The 18,673-nt window shown below is 33.1% G+C and overlaps 2 protein-coding genes across 2 annotated transcripts; one reads left to right on the top strand and one right to left on the bottom strand.

Moving 5' to 3' along the window:
- Nucleotides 1-105: 105 nt before the first annotated feature.
- Nucleotides 106-18,648, top strand: LOC148619921 (voltage-dependent calcium channel gamma-5 subunit-like). Its single transcript, XM_088580346.1, has 4 exons — nucleotides 106-687; nucleotides 7,043-7,135; nucleotides 11,207-11,341; nucleotides 17,355-18,648. Exons 1-4 carry the CDS (start codon nucleotides 501-503, stop codon nucleotides 17,657-17,659), a joined length of 720 nt encoding a protein of 239 aa, XP_088436472.1. The 5' UTR covers nucleotides 106-500; the 3' UTR covers nucleotides 17,660-18,648.
- Nucleotides 14,481-16,073, bottom strand: LOC148619922 (uncharacterized). Its single transcript, XM_088580348.1, has 3 exons — nucleotides 15,522-16,073; nucleotides 15,053-15,124; nucleotides 14,481-14,805 (listed from the first exon to the last, which is right to left on the bottom strand). The coding sequence occupies exons 1-3, from the start codon at nucleotides 15,778-15,780 to the stop codon at nucleotides 14,570-14,572; spliced, it is 567 nt and encodes a 188-aa protein (XP_088436474.1). The 5' UTR covers nucleotides 15,781-16,073; the 3' UTR covers nucleotides 14,481-14,569.
- Nucleotides 18,649-18,673: the final 25 nt, after the last annotated feature.

The following is an 18,673-nucleotide window of genomic DNA, read 5'->3' as shown; positions in this document are numbered from 1 at the left end:
TTCCCACTAGAGTGCAATCAATTTATTTTGCTATAAATAGAACGGAAAAGTTAATAAATGGGATCTTTGAAGTTTCGTTTAGACATTTTGGTCACAGAAGGAAATTTTACTCAAAGTGTCCTATCACACATGAAATGCTTGCTATGACTGTTATTGGATTTTTAATGGGAAAACATTATCAGATATTTGGCTGCAGAAAAATAGTAATTCAATCAACAAATTTGATAATGGTACATTTACTTCGATTTTCTATGCAATAACTTGGTAGTGGTCATAAATTTTGTTTCATGGTTTTGGAGGAACGTTTAATTGAAAGTGTAGAGTAAATGTAATAAACACGTGTATGATCCTTTTTTTTTTTTGTCTTATCAAAGCTATGCATCAGCTGCGGACTTTGGCATGTTTTAAGAACTTGAGGAATTTCAACGAGCAGGGAACAATAATTATAGGATGCTCTAGGAATAGAAACAAATAACGAGAATTAAAATATCTAGTACGCCATGCACTGCAATGTTAGAGTTTTGTCTTTCATTTCCATGTGCCTTGGTGCAATAGCAGTTGGTACAATGGCGTTAGCAGTTGCCACTGACTCGTGGCTTTTTACAGAAGAAGAAATAATATATGAAGGAGTTAATGAGACGGTGAAAATTTCAACGCGGACGGGTCTATGGAGGGTCTGTACAGTCAGTAAGTAAATACTTTACATACTAATGCTTTGAATGTTTTGATGTAGGCTTTTACTCTACGTGTTTATTGCTCAGGCAAAACAAAAATAATATGTTGGTTTCATTACCCTATCTACCCAGTTTTTGTTTGTTTTTTTGTTTTTTGTTTTTGTTTTTTTTTTTGTTTTTTGTTTTTTTTTTTTGTTTTTTGTTTTTTTTTTTGTTTTTGTTTTTTTTTGTCCAAGCACCGTCAAAGTGTAGATTGTTTCCCGATTAACTCAATGTAAAATGTTTTTTGTTTGTTTTTTTTTTGAAAAATGAAATAATTTTCCTACCTACCTATCCTATTTTTTTCTTGCTGGTGGCGGGAAACAAGACTTGTTATTTTTGGCATTGGTTGCAAGTCCGTAGATAGCATAAGATTCTTATCAATATTCATCTAAATCTCGACATTGCATGCAAATTATAAAATATGGTCGAATTTTGACTGGTTTCGCAATAGATTTTTTGTCTTCTTCAATAATACTGTAGCATGATGTGAACCCACGCAAATTTACGTCCTCAATGACTAATGCGTGAAAAGGTGGGCTAATTTCAAGTTAAACATATTTATTGCAAAATATAAACGGACAACACATGTAATACACTACAAACTGCAGTTCGACTTAATATTAAGCAATATTTGACCTTTCGTCGTGAAAAAAATTGATAAAACCAAAGGAGTAAACAATGGACTAGTCGGCGGTCAATTAAGGCCACAATTTCTTCTCAATGTACTTTGTTTTTAATGACTCATATACAAAATTAAGAAAAGAACATTTATATGTTTGCAGGGTATATAGGATATAAACAAGTTTTATACTTTTATAAAATCGACCTTATCTCGAAAAATAGTCTTTCTAAAGACTGATGAGAAAGGTGTAGCAAAATCAATGGTAACAAAACCTCCCAGTGATAGATCTATAGATCTTGAAAATGGTGCGGTCTAGAAAAAGGGGGTAAAATGCTATTATTTGTGCATTTTTGCCCAAATTTTGCACGAAATTAACCCGACAAAAATGGGGGTCCGACCACCGAAACCCCAACCTCACGATCCCCCACTGCATCGGCTCATGCACAGAATGGTTTGTGTAGGAGAATAAAAAGCACGACTGGGCCAGTTTTCATACATTTTATGTGCAAATACGAAAACAAGCCTTAGAAATACGACGTAAAAACACTGTATCAGTTAATGCCAGTTATTTCATAAGAATCTTCCAATAGGCTTTGAGCTGATAATAAAAACACGAAAATTAAAACACAAAATTTAAAATAGTGTTCATTGCAGTCACGAAGAAAATACTGTCAATACAGTGAATTCTGCCTAATCCGATCCCCATTTGGATTTTATATTAGTTCAGTTTAGACAGGTTTTGATTGTTTTTTTGTCAAACGTAAAAGATTGCCACCGCTTATGTTTTACAATAGTGGAGGGAATCAAAATATGATACGTCGTTCTGACTATAAAAATACCTTCCTATTTATATGTTTAATACATGTACTTCCTGCTAACAGCAAGAAAAATATAGTAGGTACGTAAGGAAATTATTTTATTTTCAATAACGTTTTACATTGAGTTAATGGGGAAAAAATTTAATCTAGACTTTAACAGTCTTTGAACCAAAATATCCATAAAATGTTTAGGGTAGGATAGATTGGGTAGCAGGAAACAGACATGTTATTTATTTATTTATTTGTCGTTGGCTTAATCTGTGGTGGATAAATTACCATCAATCATCGACTCATCCCAACAATGTACACTTTTTGTCGTGTAAAAGTGGACACATGAGCCCTGATATTACATTGTGAGAATGTCATCGACTATCAAAATATATGTACGAATGACTTTTCTATGGTTGTAACTTTTTGTGTTTTTTTTTTGTTTCACAAACAACAATAAGTCAATAGTAGATAATGAACTATAAACAAAAACAACAAATAACAATCAACAAACACCGAAAATATTTTAAACAGCTTAAACCAGGGGCGGATACAGGATCTTAGGTTAGGGATGGGGACGTAAATAGAATTAAAGACAATTTTGTGGTAAAGTTAGTGAAAAATCAAGATTTTTTTGTAAAAAAATGTTGTTTTTTCAATTCTAGGGGGCATACGTCCGGCACGCCCGTCCGCCCATGTAAACTCCCCCAAAACAGTGATGGCAGGCGTTCTATATAATTTATTCAATATATTTGTTTATGTAATGTGAATAATTTTACATTTTGTCTTTTTTTTTGTCATTTTTTAGATAAAATAACCTGTTAATGCTTCCAATTGTTCAAAGGCAACATTCTCCTTTATTTTTTGCTAATGCATTAAAGGCATTGATAATCAACGAATTTCATTGGACACACGTAACACACAAAAAAATTCAGGACGACAATTCCTCGATTAACTATACAAAATGTATCTCTAATTGTTATCGCATGCGAAGATTTAATTTTAAAGATTTTCAATCGTTATTTTCACAAATATTTTTTACAGTTGTGTTTGAATTGAGATATCCGTTTTGTCTCGTCACATCCACAATTGAGTCCTCCCACATAAAATTCAGACACTGCCAATGGTTGAAGTGATTCATGATGTAGGAACATCCCCAAGCTATGCCTTTTTGGTTTACGTATTCGTCATTTTACCTAAGATAGTCTTTTCTGTTTCCTGATCTGTATTTTTGAGAATCAAGCTTTCATTTGAAACAGAATGAAATAAATCCAAGTTACTTTGATATTTACATGATGTAAAATGCTGATCATGAATACAAACGTTCCAATGATTTGTAAGAGTTATGTCCCTTACCCTAGATCTACCTCCTTAAAGTGGATATCACATCTAAAATAATGTGTGCATATAGGCACTAAGAGACAATAACAAATAGAATCTTACCTGATTTTTTTCACAAAAGTATAAAGGGTGCTTTGGTAAGGGAAGCGTAAAATATATGTCAAAAAAACAAAAAGTTTTTTTAAACAATGGGCTTCAAATTAGAGTATGTCGTAACAAGAACGTTTTGTATAAATTTTACTTCAAAGTTGAATGAAGAAAAGGTGTTTTTCTTATCATGTAATTGCATTAAATTTGGTAAGACATACACGTGAAAATCACACGAAGATTATTAATTAACTTCACATGAACAACATTTACCTGTGTACACAGTAAGTCGGAAAACTACCTGCAATTATAGTGGTTTACCCTGTGTCCGGTGCAACCTTAATCCGGTGATATCACGACTTCGGATTTTTTTTGTAACGAGGAAGAGGGGATTGCACGTGTGGACTGTACGTCATCAAGGTCATGTCAGTAAGTGGTAACTAACATATTTAAATCAGTTCAACCTTCTAAATACAGTATATTATTCTTTTTTATAAGTTCGCCATCGTTATCTACTGTATACCCTAAAAATCCGTGTATGCATTCAACATTAGATTCATATCCTAATGTTGATTTTCAAACTGCAATTTAATAAACAAAACTGATTAATAATCTGCTGTGAATGAGACATTCCTCACCAAATTAAAATGTCAATCAAATGCGGGCATGGCCAAGAATTTCACCTTTGCACCAGAATAGGTTAAACAAAAACAATAATGGGGGCCGATAACCATAGTCATTCATCCAGTCCATAAGTAGGTCAGCGCTTACCATCATAATATTTTTTTCTACATTCCATAGAACAAACTCCAGGCCACGTGTATAGAAACAAAACGTGTTCATCAATTGTCTTCAATTTTTATCAGAGGCTTAAGGTTTTCACTACCAAAATGGGTTAACCCACTGTACTGCATATTCAATTTACTGTTCGTTTATTATCGTATTTAAATCTAACCACGAATATTTTTCCTCCTACTTTAATTTTGCAACATTCGTAAATTGATATTGGAAAAGTGTTATTGGTAAATTATCATATGTGTTTTAATGGAAGTCTAGATATTAAGGGAGGTTTCAATTATCAAATTATTATGTAGCTGGTCGATTAATCATAGTCATGTTTGGTTGCTTAAGTAACTTATCGTTCCTATTAAAAATACTTTTACCAATTATTCTGCCACTATACGGACAAATATAAAGTTCGATTGCTTTTCAGAGATTAATAGATTCGAGCACTCGACCTAGCAATACATACTGTGTATTGATTACTTATTGAGTTTTTAGCGAGATTGGTAGAAAATAAATAGTAATGATTTTTAAAGAGTGTTTTTTTTCTTTAATTCAAGTTGAAGATAACCTAAATACACCGAGGCACGATTGCTATTTGTACTGCAGTATCAGATTTCAAAGGTCATTTCATAGTTGTTGCGCCGAACAGTATGTAAAGGGTGAAAATTTAGCATATTTTGCTGCCCTCTAAAACGAAATGTGTTTTCTTTGTCGAGACTGAGTGAATAAATAACTTCTATAACCTTTCAATGATGGCAAGTTGGTCCTTTGATTTTCAATTCATTTCATTGTGGTCTCTTATGCGAAGCGCCGTTTTTGTCACCGTGGCAATGAATGTCACGTGATAGATCTGAGTGATTTTCTGTATACATGAAAATCCATTTCTGTTCGAAATAACCTAAATTTCAAAGCACATCACCAAAAACTCATTTTAGTACAGTCTGTAATCAAGATACAATAAGCAATAAATGCTGCGATGTCTTTCAAGATACGATGTTCTGAAAAAAAGTAGATAAAAGCACGTTAGGACAACGTTCCTACAGATGAACCAAATGTTTCCTTGTGTCGATTAATATCATCAGTCATTATTTTCCTTATAAACCAAACATTGTCATATGAATATCGCAATTCTCGGGAAATAGAGATAATTGGAAATCTATGTACAAGCAACTTGCAAAGGATGTAAATAGGTTTCACACAATATCAAAATCCCTATGGAATTGATCACTCAAAACCTTTTACCCTGCTAAAAGTATTTAGCTTATTGACTGTTCGTTCATCCATCTTGTTTCGAAGTCACATCGATTGATGTCTATAGTGTGAAAAAGGGCATCCACATTACATAAATGTAAAACGCACAAATAATAGCCGTGAATAATCTGTCAAACAGAAAGAGATGCTTGAATTTTTTATAACAATGGTGATAAAATCAGATTAAACGAGAACGTATTTATAGAACTTGGCCTAGTTACCTTAAATATACTTGCTCTCTGGTTTTTAGTATAATCAATCAGTTCGCATTGTTTCGTTTTGTTCCAATCTTAAATTTTATCTAAGATTGAGTGTTTAATTAAAAGAAATTTAATTTCATTTAACTTTGAAATTATCGATGATTCAAGCTCTGCTGACAGACATTTATATAAATACCACTTCAACATCCGGTACATGCGAACTGTAATATCGGTATGCTGTACATACACGTACCGTATTTATTGATTTTGTAAATACTTCTGTGAGACATTGCTGTGCATTTAAAAAAAATATATATCACTAAAGCATATATACTATATGTTTTCTTATAATGTGAGGCGACGACCACGAAAGTTGGCATATCTTGTGTCAGATCCCATTTTCTATTTTGCAATTAAAACATGTTTGAACACAACAATATCATAAGAATCAATGTCTTTTAACATCCGTCGTTTGGTTCCACCAATGGCTATACTACAGTGCATTGCAGAATATCCTGATTTCCAAATCTTTTCATATGCTCCTCATGGACCTGTATTTTGACGGAATTTTACTGTTTACCCCTGTCCGTCGGTCCGACCGTCCGTCTTTTCTTCCTTCAATAAGCTAGTCGATCTAAACCCCAAAACGCGTTGAAAGATTTTTCTTAAATGTTGGAAGAGTGTTGGTAACTTGGTACATGTATCAAAGAAGATTTTTTATGATTTGTTTAAACGTAAAATGAGAACGAGATGTTTATCTCGATAATATCATCTTGATGACATCACTCAGATTTTTCCGATTTTTTCAATCATTAGAGACAATAACATGACTGTGGTAAAGCATTTTATCAGCATGTTTATTGTTTTAATAAAGAAATTCGACAACTCTGTATAGATATATGGAATCTTTACATTCGTTTGATTTTGAAATTTTATTCCTATAGAGATGGTTAACATAGAAACTGTAGACAATAATGGATAATAGATCAGTCTTAACAGTCTTGGTTCCTTCTAAATGGGTGTCATCTTAAAAATTACAAAATATCAATTGACTTCGAATTGCTCCACTTACCAACATGTCTAACATTCTTAAGCAGCACATAACCGAACATATAGACGACGCATTTCATACATCAGTAATTTAGTATGATTGAATACAAAATAACGTGCTGTATTTTGGTCATCATGTTACTCGTTAACAATAATTGATTTAAAAATATTTTTCAATTTCAGTTTCAAGTATGCCAGACATTTGTGTGAACGTTGGATACGAAAATGCTGACAAAGGAAGGGAGGACCAGCAGGAAACATCGATGGCTATCATGAGTATGTACTTTTATTCCCCCCAAAAAATGCAGTAAGATCTATTTCGCGAATTATTTCTTTTTCAACGCGAAATAGATGTTGTTGGTAAATAAGAGAGAGACTATCATGAATAGATAGTAATTTTAGTAGGGTGCTAATTTTGGCGTTTTTTTAACGGTCTGTCTAAAACACCAAAATAAATTCCTCGAAATATTTACATGAGCATCCGCCAAAATAAGAAACACCATATATTTCGTATACTTTTTTAGTTGAAAATCGCCAAATTAAATTGACACTCGCTAAAATAGCCCGCCATACGGTATATAGTTTAATCTTAGATTTATTAGTTTTTAGTTTTGAAATTATTAGTTTTTTCTTAGCTTTTACACACACCTGTTTCGAAGATTTCCTTGTTAACAGATTTTAAAGTGTGTGTGGGGGGGGGGGTGGGTCTCGAACTGAAAAGGAAGCAAAGAAGGCTTCAGGTTTTAACTTATACATACACCCCTAAATACGAATTGTTTCGTTTCTTTTGGTGATTTTACGGGTGTCCCCCAACATTCCTAAATATTCACTACCTTGCTCCTTTGGTTATGTCAGTTGTCAGGCAAAATGTGTATAAGAAGTGGCACATGAACTACAAATACACAAAGATTTTAATGCATTATTCAAGTATTTATACCTCATTATCTCAAGAAGTAACTGTCAAAGTGTTTGTAAAGTTTGCCTTTTTAAGATATTGATAGTTCAAATTTAGTTGAAATCCACTATAAAGAATGACGGGAAAATTTTCCCGAACTTTTTCCTTATATAAGCAGTCAAAAAAATCTCCGTCACCAGTGCTTCAGGATAAATTTAAATAGCTTTTCAGTTGTTTTCTAGATGTATTTGAATATGTTTGAAGCCAAAAAGACCAAATTGAGGAAAATGATGTGCCACTCATTGCCTGATTCTTACACAGAATGGTACTAAAGTACTTACTTCTCATTGATCTATATCAATGCTATGTGTAAATTGAATGTATGTTCCATTGCTTGTCCTATAACACTCTTGCTCTTAATTCCAACACTACTTCCTCAAAATTGACAAGTATTTAACTAATGGTAAGATACATTTCTCAATTACGTGCATTATGACTTTTCAGTAGCAATGGAATATTTGATAATGAATCCGCTGAGATTGACAGTTTTGAGCAAAATATTATGCATACATTGTAAATGACCAAAAAGTGATAAAAATTGATTTATAAAGGGAAAACTTATAGAAGAAAGTCATTTTCTTTTATATTGAGAGGAAAATATACTAGTAAACTTCAAAGAGAATGGACATAGATGAAAGTAAACAATTTTAAGTCACCAATTTAAACTGCAATGGATGACTGAAAAACAAAAGCTGAAATTTTGAGGTAATTTTTACCGGGATACTATGTCGTTTGTCACCGTTTGTAGATCCGAAATGTTTTGTAAACTTAGGATTAAGAGGAAAAGGTAAAAACCGAGAAAAATCTTTTAACAACAAAACACCAGGAACACGCATCAATACACGAAGAACAATACTAACAGCAGAAAAGAACCAAAAAAGTACGCACTGAAAAACAAAGTTTAACAAACTCGACTAACGCTAAAAACCGTGCCGGGAGGGTGAGCATATGCAAAACTTTTAGAAACTCTTATCTGTACTATCCCGTTACCAAAGATAATTAGTGCCGCATGGAACAAACCGAAAATTTTGTGAAAGATTTCTTGGCATGCATGGTTCCGGCTGTCTGAAAAAAAGTACAGAGGTTAATAACTTTTAAACTTGAGACAGATGTATAACGTTCATTTTCACAGAAATGCATTCGTTCAATCAACTATTTACTCTTTTTACCATTAGCCCACCAATAACTATGAAAAGAAAATCTGGGAGACCATGATTATAACGATGATAAAAAAATAATAATCCAGGGATAAAAATTAAACAACGGAAACGGACACACACAACAAAGAACATGCAATAACCTAAATAACATGCACACAGAAACAAAAGTAAATGAACAATTCTGACTCCTCTAAGACGGGAACATGTACTATATGGGCAACGTTATGGTAAGCATCTTTTGCTTTTCTAGAAATATCATTCGAGTTGCTGGTACGAGAACACAATTAATTCCCCTTGGTTTTAATTGTATACGAATATAGTTCCAACTTTGGTAGTAGGTACCTTCCACATTTTTTCATATTTTTACTGGAAACTTATTTGCTGAAGTTTTGCCTCAAATTGGTAGAAAATAGGTTAAAATTACATGGGATTTTTTTTAATTAATCAAAAAAGTTGTGATTTGGTTCAGTGGAAGGTTAAAATTTAGGACTTTTAACTCAGTTCATTTGTCATGTTTACCCCATCTCCGAATTATATGTATTAATTTCAGAAAATGATGGTAAAATTTTCTACAATTTATATATAAAATCCTGTTTGTACATATCTTTAGGCCAGAGAAGTTTTATTCAGTTTGCGCCGGTGGATTTTTTTTAATCTGCTCAAATGTGTATATTGAAATGCACTTGAAAATTAATTGCGGTCTCGTGCCTGCTCATGTATATATAAAATGTCACGTCCGGGCAGACGAAGGACATCCAGGTAGACGAAAGAAGAAATCTATAACAACTTGGAAATGTGTGTGTGTAAAAAAAAAATACATTGTCGACATCTCTTTCTAGTTTCGTGACTTTAAGGAAGGAGACCTAGTGTAAGGGACATAACTCAAAAAGTCCGGGATATGTTTGTATCATATTCAATTTCACCAAAGCCTCTCAAGCTTTTGTTTGAAGCAGAATAAAATGAATTCAAGTTAATTAGATGGTTACAAGATTGATGTAAAATTCTGAAAACAAACGTTCCAATGATTTTTAAGAGTTATGTCCCTTACCCTAGGTCTACCTCCTTAATGTAAATCAATGTAAGAGCACGTTTACTTTCACGAATAACTGGAAACGGCCACTGAATAAATGAATTATTAAATTTAACTTGTAAAATATTCAAAGAAACCCATGGCGAACCTTAACGTTATTATTCTCCAAGCAACTAGACTAGACGATCAAGCAATATTTCAAAATTCTGTACACATAAAGCGACGTTTCTAATATGCTCAGCGATCTGTCAAACTTTGGACACATTAGAGAAACAATACTAGCAAGGAATTGATTTGTAATCAAGTTGTAGGCTACATTATAGTAACCTGAATTAAAATGTTAGTAGTTCGAAGTTGTTAATCACTGTTACAGTATGTGTTAGTTAGAAAAAATGAGATTTCTTCAATTTGCTTCTGACGAAGTAAGCAAATAGCATTTCGGTTAAGTACAGCATCTCCTAAGAATCATGCAAATAAATAAACAGCTTACAAGACGTTTTTTGGGACAATTTTCTTAACTATTGTAAATATTTCTGAAGTTACATTTAAAATTACAATACCAAAATGATTTTTCTAGAGCTGGGAGAGTAGTACATTAATAAAACTTCGTTTACCTAAAATATTGAATAAAATTTTCTGCAATGATTTTCCTACACTACAGATTAGTTTATAACTTGTCATTTCTATTCTTTATTTTCTCGAACTCTGTCGTTACTTTTGTTGGTTTTCAAAAAACTGATTGGGCATATACTGGATGCATTTACATAGATTAGAAAGTTGGAAATATATATTGTCTTATTAATCTTTGAATGATTCTTATGTGAAACTGTACTAAACTCTTTGATTACAATGAACCGATGCAGAAACTATTGTTTGCAAAGACAAATATATTGTGCATACTCGTTTTCTGGTATAGATTTGCTTCAGGGATAAAAATTAAATCTCTTCCTAACCATTTATGTGGAGTGCAAAACAAGTATAGTGAAATCTGTCTAAACCAAATCTTTTGGACAATACAATTGGTTCGGTTTAAACAGGTGTTCAGTTCACCAAGATTCAAAATATATAAGGTATTAAAAAGTGTCTGGTTTAGACAAGTGTTCGGATATTCTATGGTTTGGTTTATACAGGTTTCCTTGTGCTATCAGGTACCTGATGGTCCTGATGGTGTACTGCATTGTGTACATTTTTTTTTGTTTCAGGAGCCAACAGGGTATCTACTATTTTCCCAGTTGCTTCACTACTGTTACTGGTAACAGGATTTACTGTCTGTGCCATTGGCAACATCAAAGGGGACATCAAAACCATGATTGGAGCTGTCGTTTACATCTCAGGAGGTAATGCTATATGTATACAATAGTATTTTATATAGAGGGCATTATCAATGTATCAATTATCACTTCCAAATGGCAGTCAATTTACTATTAATGCCCTCTATATAAGGAACTTTTGTGTTTATTTCATTGAAGAATCTGAAGAGGGCTTTATTAAATGATAATGGCCTTCTAACATTTTAACGCACATCAATGAATACCCCATGACCATGTTTGACTCAATTAGAAAAGCTCATTCTTCTCTGATATGAAATAACATATGGATTCTTCCACATCACATGCAATAACAACTCCGAGACACCAAAATTAACCCATCAGGAGATGTTTTTGAATGTAATATGAAAAATCCATATCATATTTTGTTTATCTTAGATATAATTCAATGCTTAAAATAGGACAGAATTCATTTGGGATGGAATATATATATTTCCCCGGACAGTATGTTATATGTGGATACATGAGATTATGCTTTTATAACACAATTGCAGGAATATTGAGTTCGTTAAATCATCATGGAAACGTCTAAAACAATTCTTGTCTGTGAGTTATCCAAATTTGAGACTTTAGTGTATTCTGTAATCTAAACAAGGTAAAACCTATCCTGTTTGAATTTTGTTCCATGTATGCGAGCTACCTGGTATGTCAGATGCGACTGTATTTTTTCCTCATTTTATTCATTTTCGACACCGTATGGCCAGAACAACTATTGTGTAGGACTATGGTTGACTGTAACCCATGGCAAACCAGGAGACAACATCCCATTACACATTTATTGTTGGTTGGATGCCGCTATTTGCACTGACAATTTCAATTGATAGTGGTCTCCAAGAAGAAAAAAACGATAAGTCATGCTTAAAAATAAACAGTTTCTGCCAATATGGTCATTAATCTTTTTTATTCCCTTTTCATGTTGCAATATTGACGAACGGCTCTTTTTTATGGTCAACACTTTGAATTTCTAAAGCAAAGGAAAAGTAATTCAAAATGTCATAGCAAGTAGGCAATGACGTGCATTACTTTCTACTACGTGGTGTAATTGAAATTGTGGTCAATTACACATGACATTGGTTTGCTTTTAAATTGTTATCAATATCACATTTTTAATTCCTTCAGGTCTGCGCCGTAAGCCGCAATTCTTATTTTTCCCAAATATCCCGCAATCTTGCTCTTTGTTAATGATATTGGAATTTTCCACCGGAAAGTTTTTTTTAAAGCAATACCGGAAGATAATCATTGAAAAGATAAACTGATATTACCATAAGTAATTATTGATCTTGGTCAGTATTTCCGGTCGTCTGCTGGTGGTAACAACCTTAACTTTCTTGTAAACATATCATTTTTTTCTCAGATTTTATTCGTTTTCCGATGATTGATGAAAACTGCTCACCCAATAACTTAAGTTCGAATCCGTGATATTTCCTTGATTACTGATTCGTACTTGACGTAACATTTGAACCCTCTCTGTGCTAACCTTGAATTTTCTCCTAGCAATTACATCCTTGATTTCAGAATGCCGAATAACCGAATTGTGTTTGACCTTTTTATCAGTATCCAAATAATAAGGTTGCAGAATCAGAGGTAATTTGCACTACTAAGATCGTCAGGCGCGTAGCTGAGGCTAAATTGAAATGTAGGCAAAATTACGGCAGGGGGTCCAGGGGGGCGACGCCCCCCCACCCCCCGAAGCTCCACGGAGATAGCGTTTTAGAGCATCAGTTATGTCTCTCCTGCATGTATTTTATCTAAAAAAAAAACAATATAATTAATAAATAAATAAATTGGCAAAATTAACTGCAGGCAAAAGTTTTTTTTGCCTGATCGTATATACTTCCTCTTCTTCATAAGAAGCTCGGGACATTTAACGGTTTATTCACTGCAAGTAAGAAAATCAAGGTTGTACCGGAAACACTCTGAATATGAAATTAAAAAAAATGTGTTTGATTATGAAAAGCAATATCGTGCTCCGAATGTTCTATAAACAATGTATGTTTTTATGGTGTCTGATGTCTGGAGTTTAACAAGACAGAGAAATCAAACGTTTAAGGATTGTTTTGTTTTGGTTTTGTTTTTTGTTGTTTTTGTTTTTGTTTTTTGGGGTTTTTTTTGTTTGTTTGTTTGTTTTATGACCAGGTTATTCGAGCACATTTTGTCATACAAAAGACAGCAAATAATGACCGTATATCAAATGTTCCCTGTGTAATAAAGTTCAACATTTGACTTCAGTGAAGATCTGAATTCCGCCCATCACAAGATTGAATTTTACAAAAATGCACTTACAATTTTACAATAGCTGAAATTAAAATCTGCTCCCCTTCGCTGCGTCAGTTATTTTGGCCAATGAAACCAAATCAAAATCAAACTCAACTCAACTCAAATCAAATGAAATCAAATCAAATCAAATCAAAATGACGGACAAACAAATTATATGCTAAGAAATACTCGACAAAATGTCCAGTCCCCCCACCCTACGGCACTTATAGTCTTTGTTTACGGGACAGTACAGGTAAGAGTTACTCCAGCAGTGCTAGAGGTTGTCTGACAAGCTATTTTCTGACTTGGTCGGGTATGGAGAAATGGAATTTCAACCTTTTACGTTGTAGGAGTGAGGTAAGAGTAAATATAAGTTATCCAATTAGCTGAGTAGGTTCCCTTCACTTTTTTTGGCAGAGCTAATTTCTTGGTATGATAACGCTAGTTATGATTATCACTAAGTGTCTAGGTTGGATAGTGCTTAATAAAAATGAATTCGATAGAATAGAATTTGCTTTGAAGTAGATATTTTGACTTTTTGTTCCTGTATATATCTGGCGGATCTTCTTTTGTCTTTTATTTACAGTTCTTTGTTAGTCTTTTTTTTTCTGCATGTTGTTGTCGATGATGATTTTTGTTTTGTTTCGTATGTTTTTTTTATGTATTTTTGTTGTATTTGTTGTTTTTTTTAATGTTAAACTTTGTTTGTTTTGTCCTGTTATATTATATTATTTTTATTTTTGGTACTCTAAATAACACCCTAAACAAAATTTATAATACCGGTAGTTGACCCTAGATTTTTTGTCAAATAATTAAAAGATGCAAAACAATTTAAAAGCAATAAAAACATACAAAAGACTTCCTAGATTCCTTATGAATTAAAAATCAACACTTTCTAACAGCTGCAATGTAACCTTTTTATTTATGAAACAAAAAATAAAACAAGAGTAACAACACAGAATAATGAGATGGGTTAGCAGTTCAAATTTCTTCTGGCTTCTCGGAGATATATTCTGTTTCTTCTGATCCTCCATTGGAAACTTCAGTGCTTTTTGATGTCTCTCCACACTCCCCTGCATATTCCTTTATCAGTTCTTTCATTCTTTCTTCATCTTTCTTTAGTTTTTCCTCAGTTTTTCTGATACGTTTTAGTATTTTCTGATCTCTCCTTGCAAGCACAGCTCTCCTTCTATCGTCATATGTTCTTCCCATTCTTCCTGTATAAAAAGATTAAAAGAAGTGTATAAAAAAAAATCCCTACTAAGTACATCCTCATTATGCATTTGTTCTTATTACAAAGTTGTGGCATGTTGATTTTCAATCGAGTATTCCCTTTCAACTTGTCTGTTCGTCCGTCATGCTGACAACTGAATTAATCTATTTCTATCGGTTAACGAATTAATTAGACTTAAGTAATCATTATAGGCGTGTTGTTAATTTATTAACTATCAACAATTGTACTACCTCTTTCCAATAGAACCTCATCTCTCCTTATCTCAGCCATCATCATGTGTTCCTCTTTTGTGTAGATAGATTCTGTAAATTAGAAATATATAGTGCATCATACAATTAATTATTATTGTTATTTTGGTAATTAGTACACGGTGTGCTAAAAACTCCTGAAAAATACATACTCTGGGAATCAACTAACATGAAACTTTGTTAATACCAATAAATTTCATTTGATTCTGTGACGTCATAATTTGTACAGATGTTCTCAGACTTATTTTTTTATCTCAAATTTTGTGGCACCGGAATTGCGATGAGGAAACATCAACATATATGGTCTAAATTGACAGTTAACTAGTAATGAAACGGATTAATTCCAATTCAAACATAAACATAGCTTTCATAGCTATTTTTTGATCTAAGAACCAAGATTTTAGTTGCAAATATAAGTCTTTGTTTCTTTATACAAATAATATGTACATACTATCCCTGGCTTGTCTTGATGGTCCAGCAATTGCTGGAAGTATTCTGGGAGGTCTAATGGGTCTGTCAACGTTATCAACTACATTAAACGTCGACCCACCAGGTTTGGTCTTTATCAGTCCCAGGGATTGAAGATTATTTATAATTCTTTCTTCGTCTGTTTCATGACTTTCTCTCTCATCGGCTACATCCGGTGCTACTTTGTTCCTTGACTTAAAACATCCACAACAGTTTAACCCTTTAGTTAGTCGTCCGCCCATCTTTCCAGATCTTGGACGACTGACGTTACTATAGGCAACTGAACATTCCTCTGTGACGTTTGTCTGTCATTCTCAGTAGCATCTTTAGAGTCATTGAGAAATGAACTCGAAAAGCCGTCTTCTTTACCTTTTTATACTCATGGCAGATTCAGAAGTCAAAATTCGTCGTTAGGCCTTCAGAATCATGAAAGATTTAGAAATCAAATATTGAGTTTGGAGCGGTAATATAAACCTTAATATTTGGTTACCCCATCATCAGAAAAACACAATGGGTGAGGGCTCAAAAAACTCCTCAGAATGTACGTAGTATCAGTGAGTAATTGACATATAACCTGTGATGACACACCAAAAAGAAGAATATAAGTAATATAAAATGTCAAAATATAATTATTTAAACATATGTTCAAGAAATTACACTTAATTAGCGACCCTCGGGTGGAAATAAAACCCACTGCATTATTAGTTGTTCAAATAAAATTCGGCAATCATCAGGCGGACATAAATGAAACTTAATTAGCCCTTATTTTCACCAAAGGGGCTTGCTCCCACTATCAAAAAATAAACAGCCCGACTAGTATGTAAACACTCAATTTTCGTTTTTTATATACTAGTTGGCCAACACACTCGATAACGGGAGTAAGCCCCTGTGGTCGTTTTCCTAAAACAAGTCGGAAGGGACTTAATTGATCGAGAATTTATGAAACGTCGCCCTGAGGAGTGATAGCGATTTAGTAATGTCTATTCAAGCTTGGTATCTGGTAAGTTCTCCTATCTGTAGAACAAAATACCATATTAACCTTTATAAGCTTTTAGATAAAGCTAAAATCGTGTAATCATGTAAAGTAGACAGGGTGTTTAATATCCCACTGTCCACGTAATGGTGCTCAGAACAGAACCTAGACCTAAACTTTTGTGTTCTAAGATACATTTTGCCATACTGAGATATAAAGCTAGATAAGAAATCTTATGAAATAGCCGTAATGGTGAAACCAAGGGAAATGAAGTGCGAATTTCCTCTGACCCTGCAACCACAATTCGTTTTATCTTTTTTTAAATTGATAACCCTGCTTATCAATATCTAAATATACGTAAGAGGAATGTTGTAGGGTCAACGGAAATTCTGCCTTTGAAAACACGAAATAGCAGAAACTTCAAAATATCCATTTTGTGCAGATTCAAAAAACATAATCGAGATAATTATCAAAACCATTATATTTTACGCGAGTGTTCTGTCTTTGGGGCGGTCGTACATCTGACAAACGAAATATGCTCAATTGGAAAGAAATTCCAATATTATTGTGCGACTTGGAGTTTACTTCTTTAAAAACACGCAATGTGTATAAAGTTCAAAGTATACGACAAATTCTGCAGTTTCTATAACTTACCAAGATACACTACAAATCAATCAAAAAGAAGAAACATGAGGCACACTTTGTTCCTATTAGACAACCGAAATATTTTGTATATTTGTACATGTGTGTGTGTTTTAGTTCCTTGTTTACAGCTATCATGAACTTATAATTACAAATTTGTATTTTATTTTACCATTACAAATTATATTTTTATTTTACCAGGGCTTTGTTTTGCTGTTGGGATTATTCTTTACATATCCTCAATAAACGACGAAGTTGGTCACAGACAATATAACAACAGTGGTGATTTAGTTTTCAAATATAACTATGGATGGTCATTCTATTTTGCTGGTCTGGCATTCTTGTTTACAATGCTATCATCAGTAATGCAGATAACTTTATATTTAAAGAGAAATTCAAAAAAGGATGATATGGTACAAATCATTCCGGGACTTGATGATGTCTTTGAATGTTCAACTGATGAACTTTTAGAACACGGTAGTTCGAATCCCATTCAACAGCTGTAATCTGAAATGCATCTGTAAACATTTTTTTCTCAATTTCTTCCAGTTTTTTGCAATGTTATAAATGGTATCATGGTTAAGTGTCATATAAAAAAGTATTAGAAATTTTCTCACTAAAATTGCTACTGCGTGTGTCTGATCAAAATTGTCATTTGATAAACATCATTTGAAACAGGAAAGTTCAGGCTAACATTTGGCAACTTCCAACAGAAGAGGGATTCTAACCCCGGTACCCTCCTAGCTGCACCTCCCTATTTATTGGAAAATTTGTCAATTTCGTGTGTAAAATTGACAAAAAAATGGCAAATAATGTCCTGGCACCCTCCTTTTCTATGTGTCTGGACCCGGCCCTACTCCCCCTGGATCCGCCATTGCAACGAACATTACAATATCTTGTGAAGACTATGAATTATTTTTGCACCCAAAACAATATGAGGTGCGAAAAAAATATCATAAAATGTGCAAAATGTAATATTATGTACATACTATTTTGTTTTGAACCTCCATATCAGGTCTCTGTAGATTACGAAGGTTACACTATACAATTTTTTTTTTAAATATATACATGTATTTATTTTTATTTGTTATTTCTTTGTGTCCATTATTCTATGCTTAGACTTATGCATTTTATTGTTACTATTTGTGTGTTATTGAAAAATTGATGTTATATGCTAGGCCATTTTAAATTGATTTGCCAGTTTTTGGACAGCTTGCACCTGAAAATTCTTGTTAAATAGTAGTCTTTGTAAGAATCGTGCAAATCTGCAATATGTGATACGACCCCCAAAAAGGCTCCACATTTTTATTTTTGTTATTAAATTGTTTTATGGGTCTATATGATGAAATGAATAATTATTCATTCCAATCTGTCTGCTCCTCGAAGATAATCCACATTGAAATCCAACAGATTCTATTGTATTTTAGCCTCATTCAAAGTTATCTACATTAATTTCGAATTCTAAAGTACATTCTATAGTTTTTTTTTATCTCCTAAGAACTAGGGTTATATGAAAAGCC

This window comes from Perna viridis, chromosome 4 (genome assembly GCF_037379345.1).
Source record: "Perna viridis isolate PV_CMFRI_1.1 ecotype Kerala chromosome 4, ASM3737934v1, whole genome shotgun sequence".
In the NCBI taxonomy this organism is placed as follows: domain Eukaryota; kingdom Metazoa; phylum Mollusca; class Bivalvia; order Mytilida; family Mytilidae; genus Perna; species Perna viridis.
The sequence above is the reverse complement of the archived record's forward strand: the minus strand, read 5'-3'. Positions and strand labels throughout refer to the sequence as shown.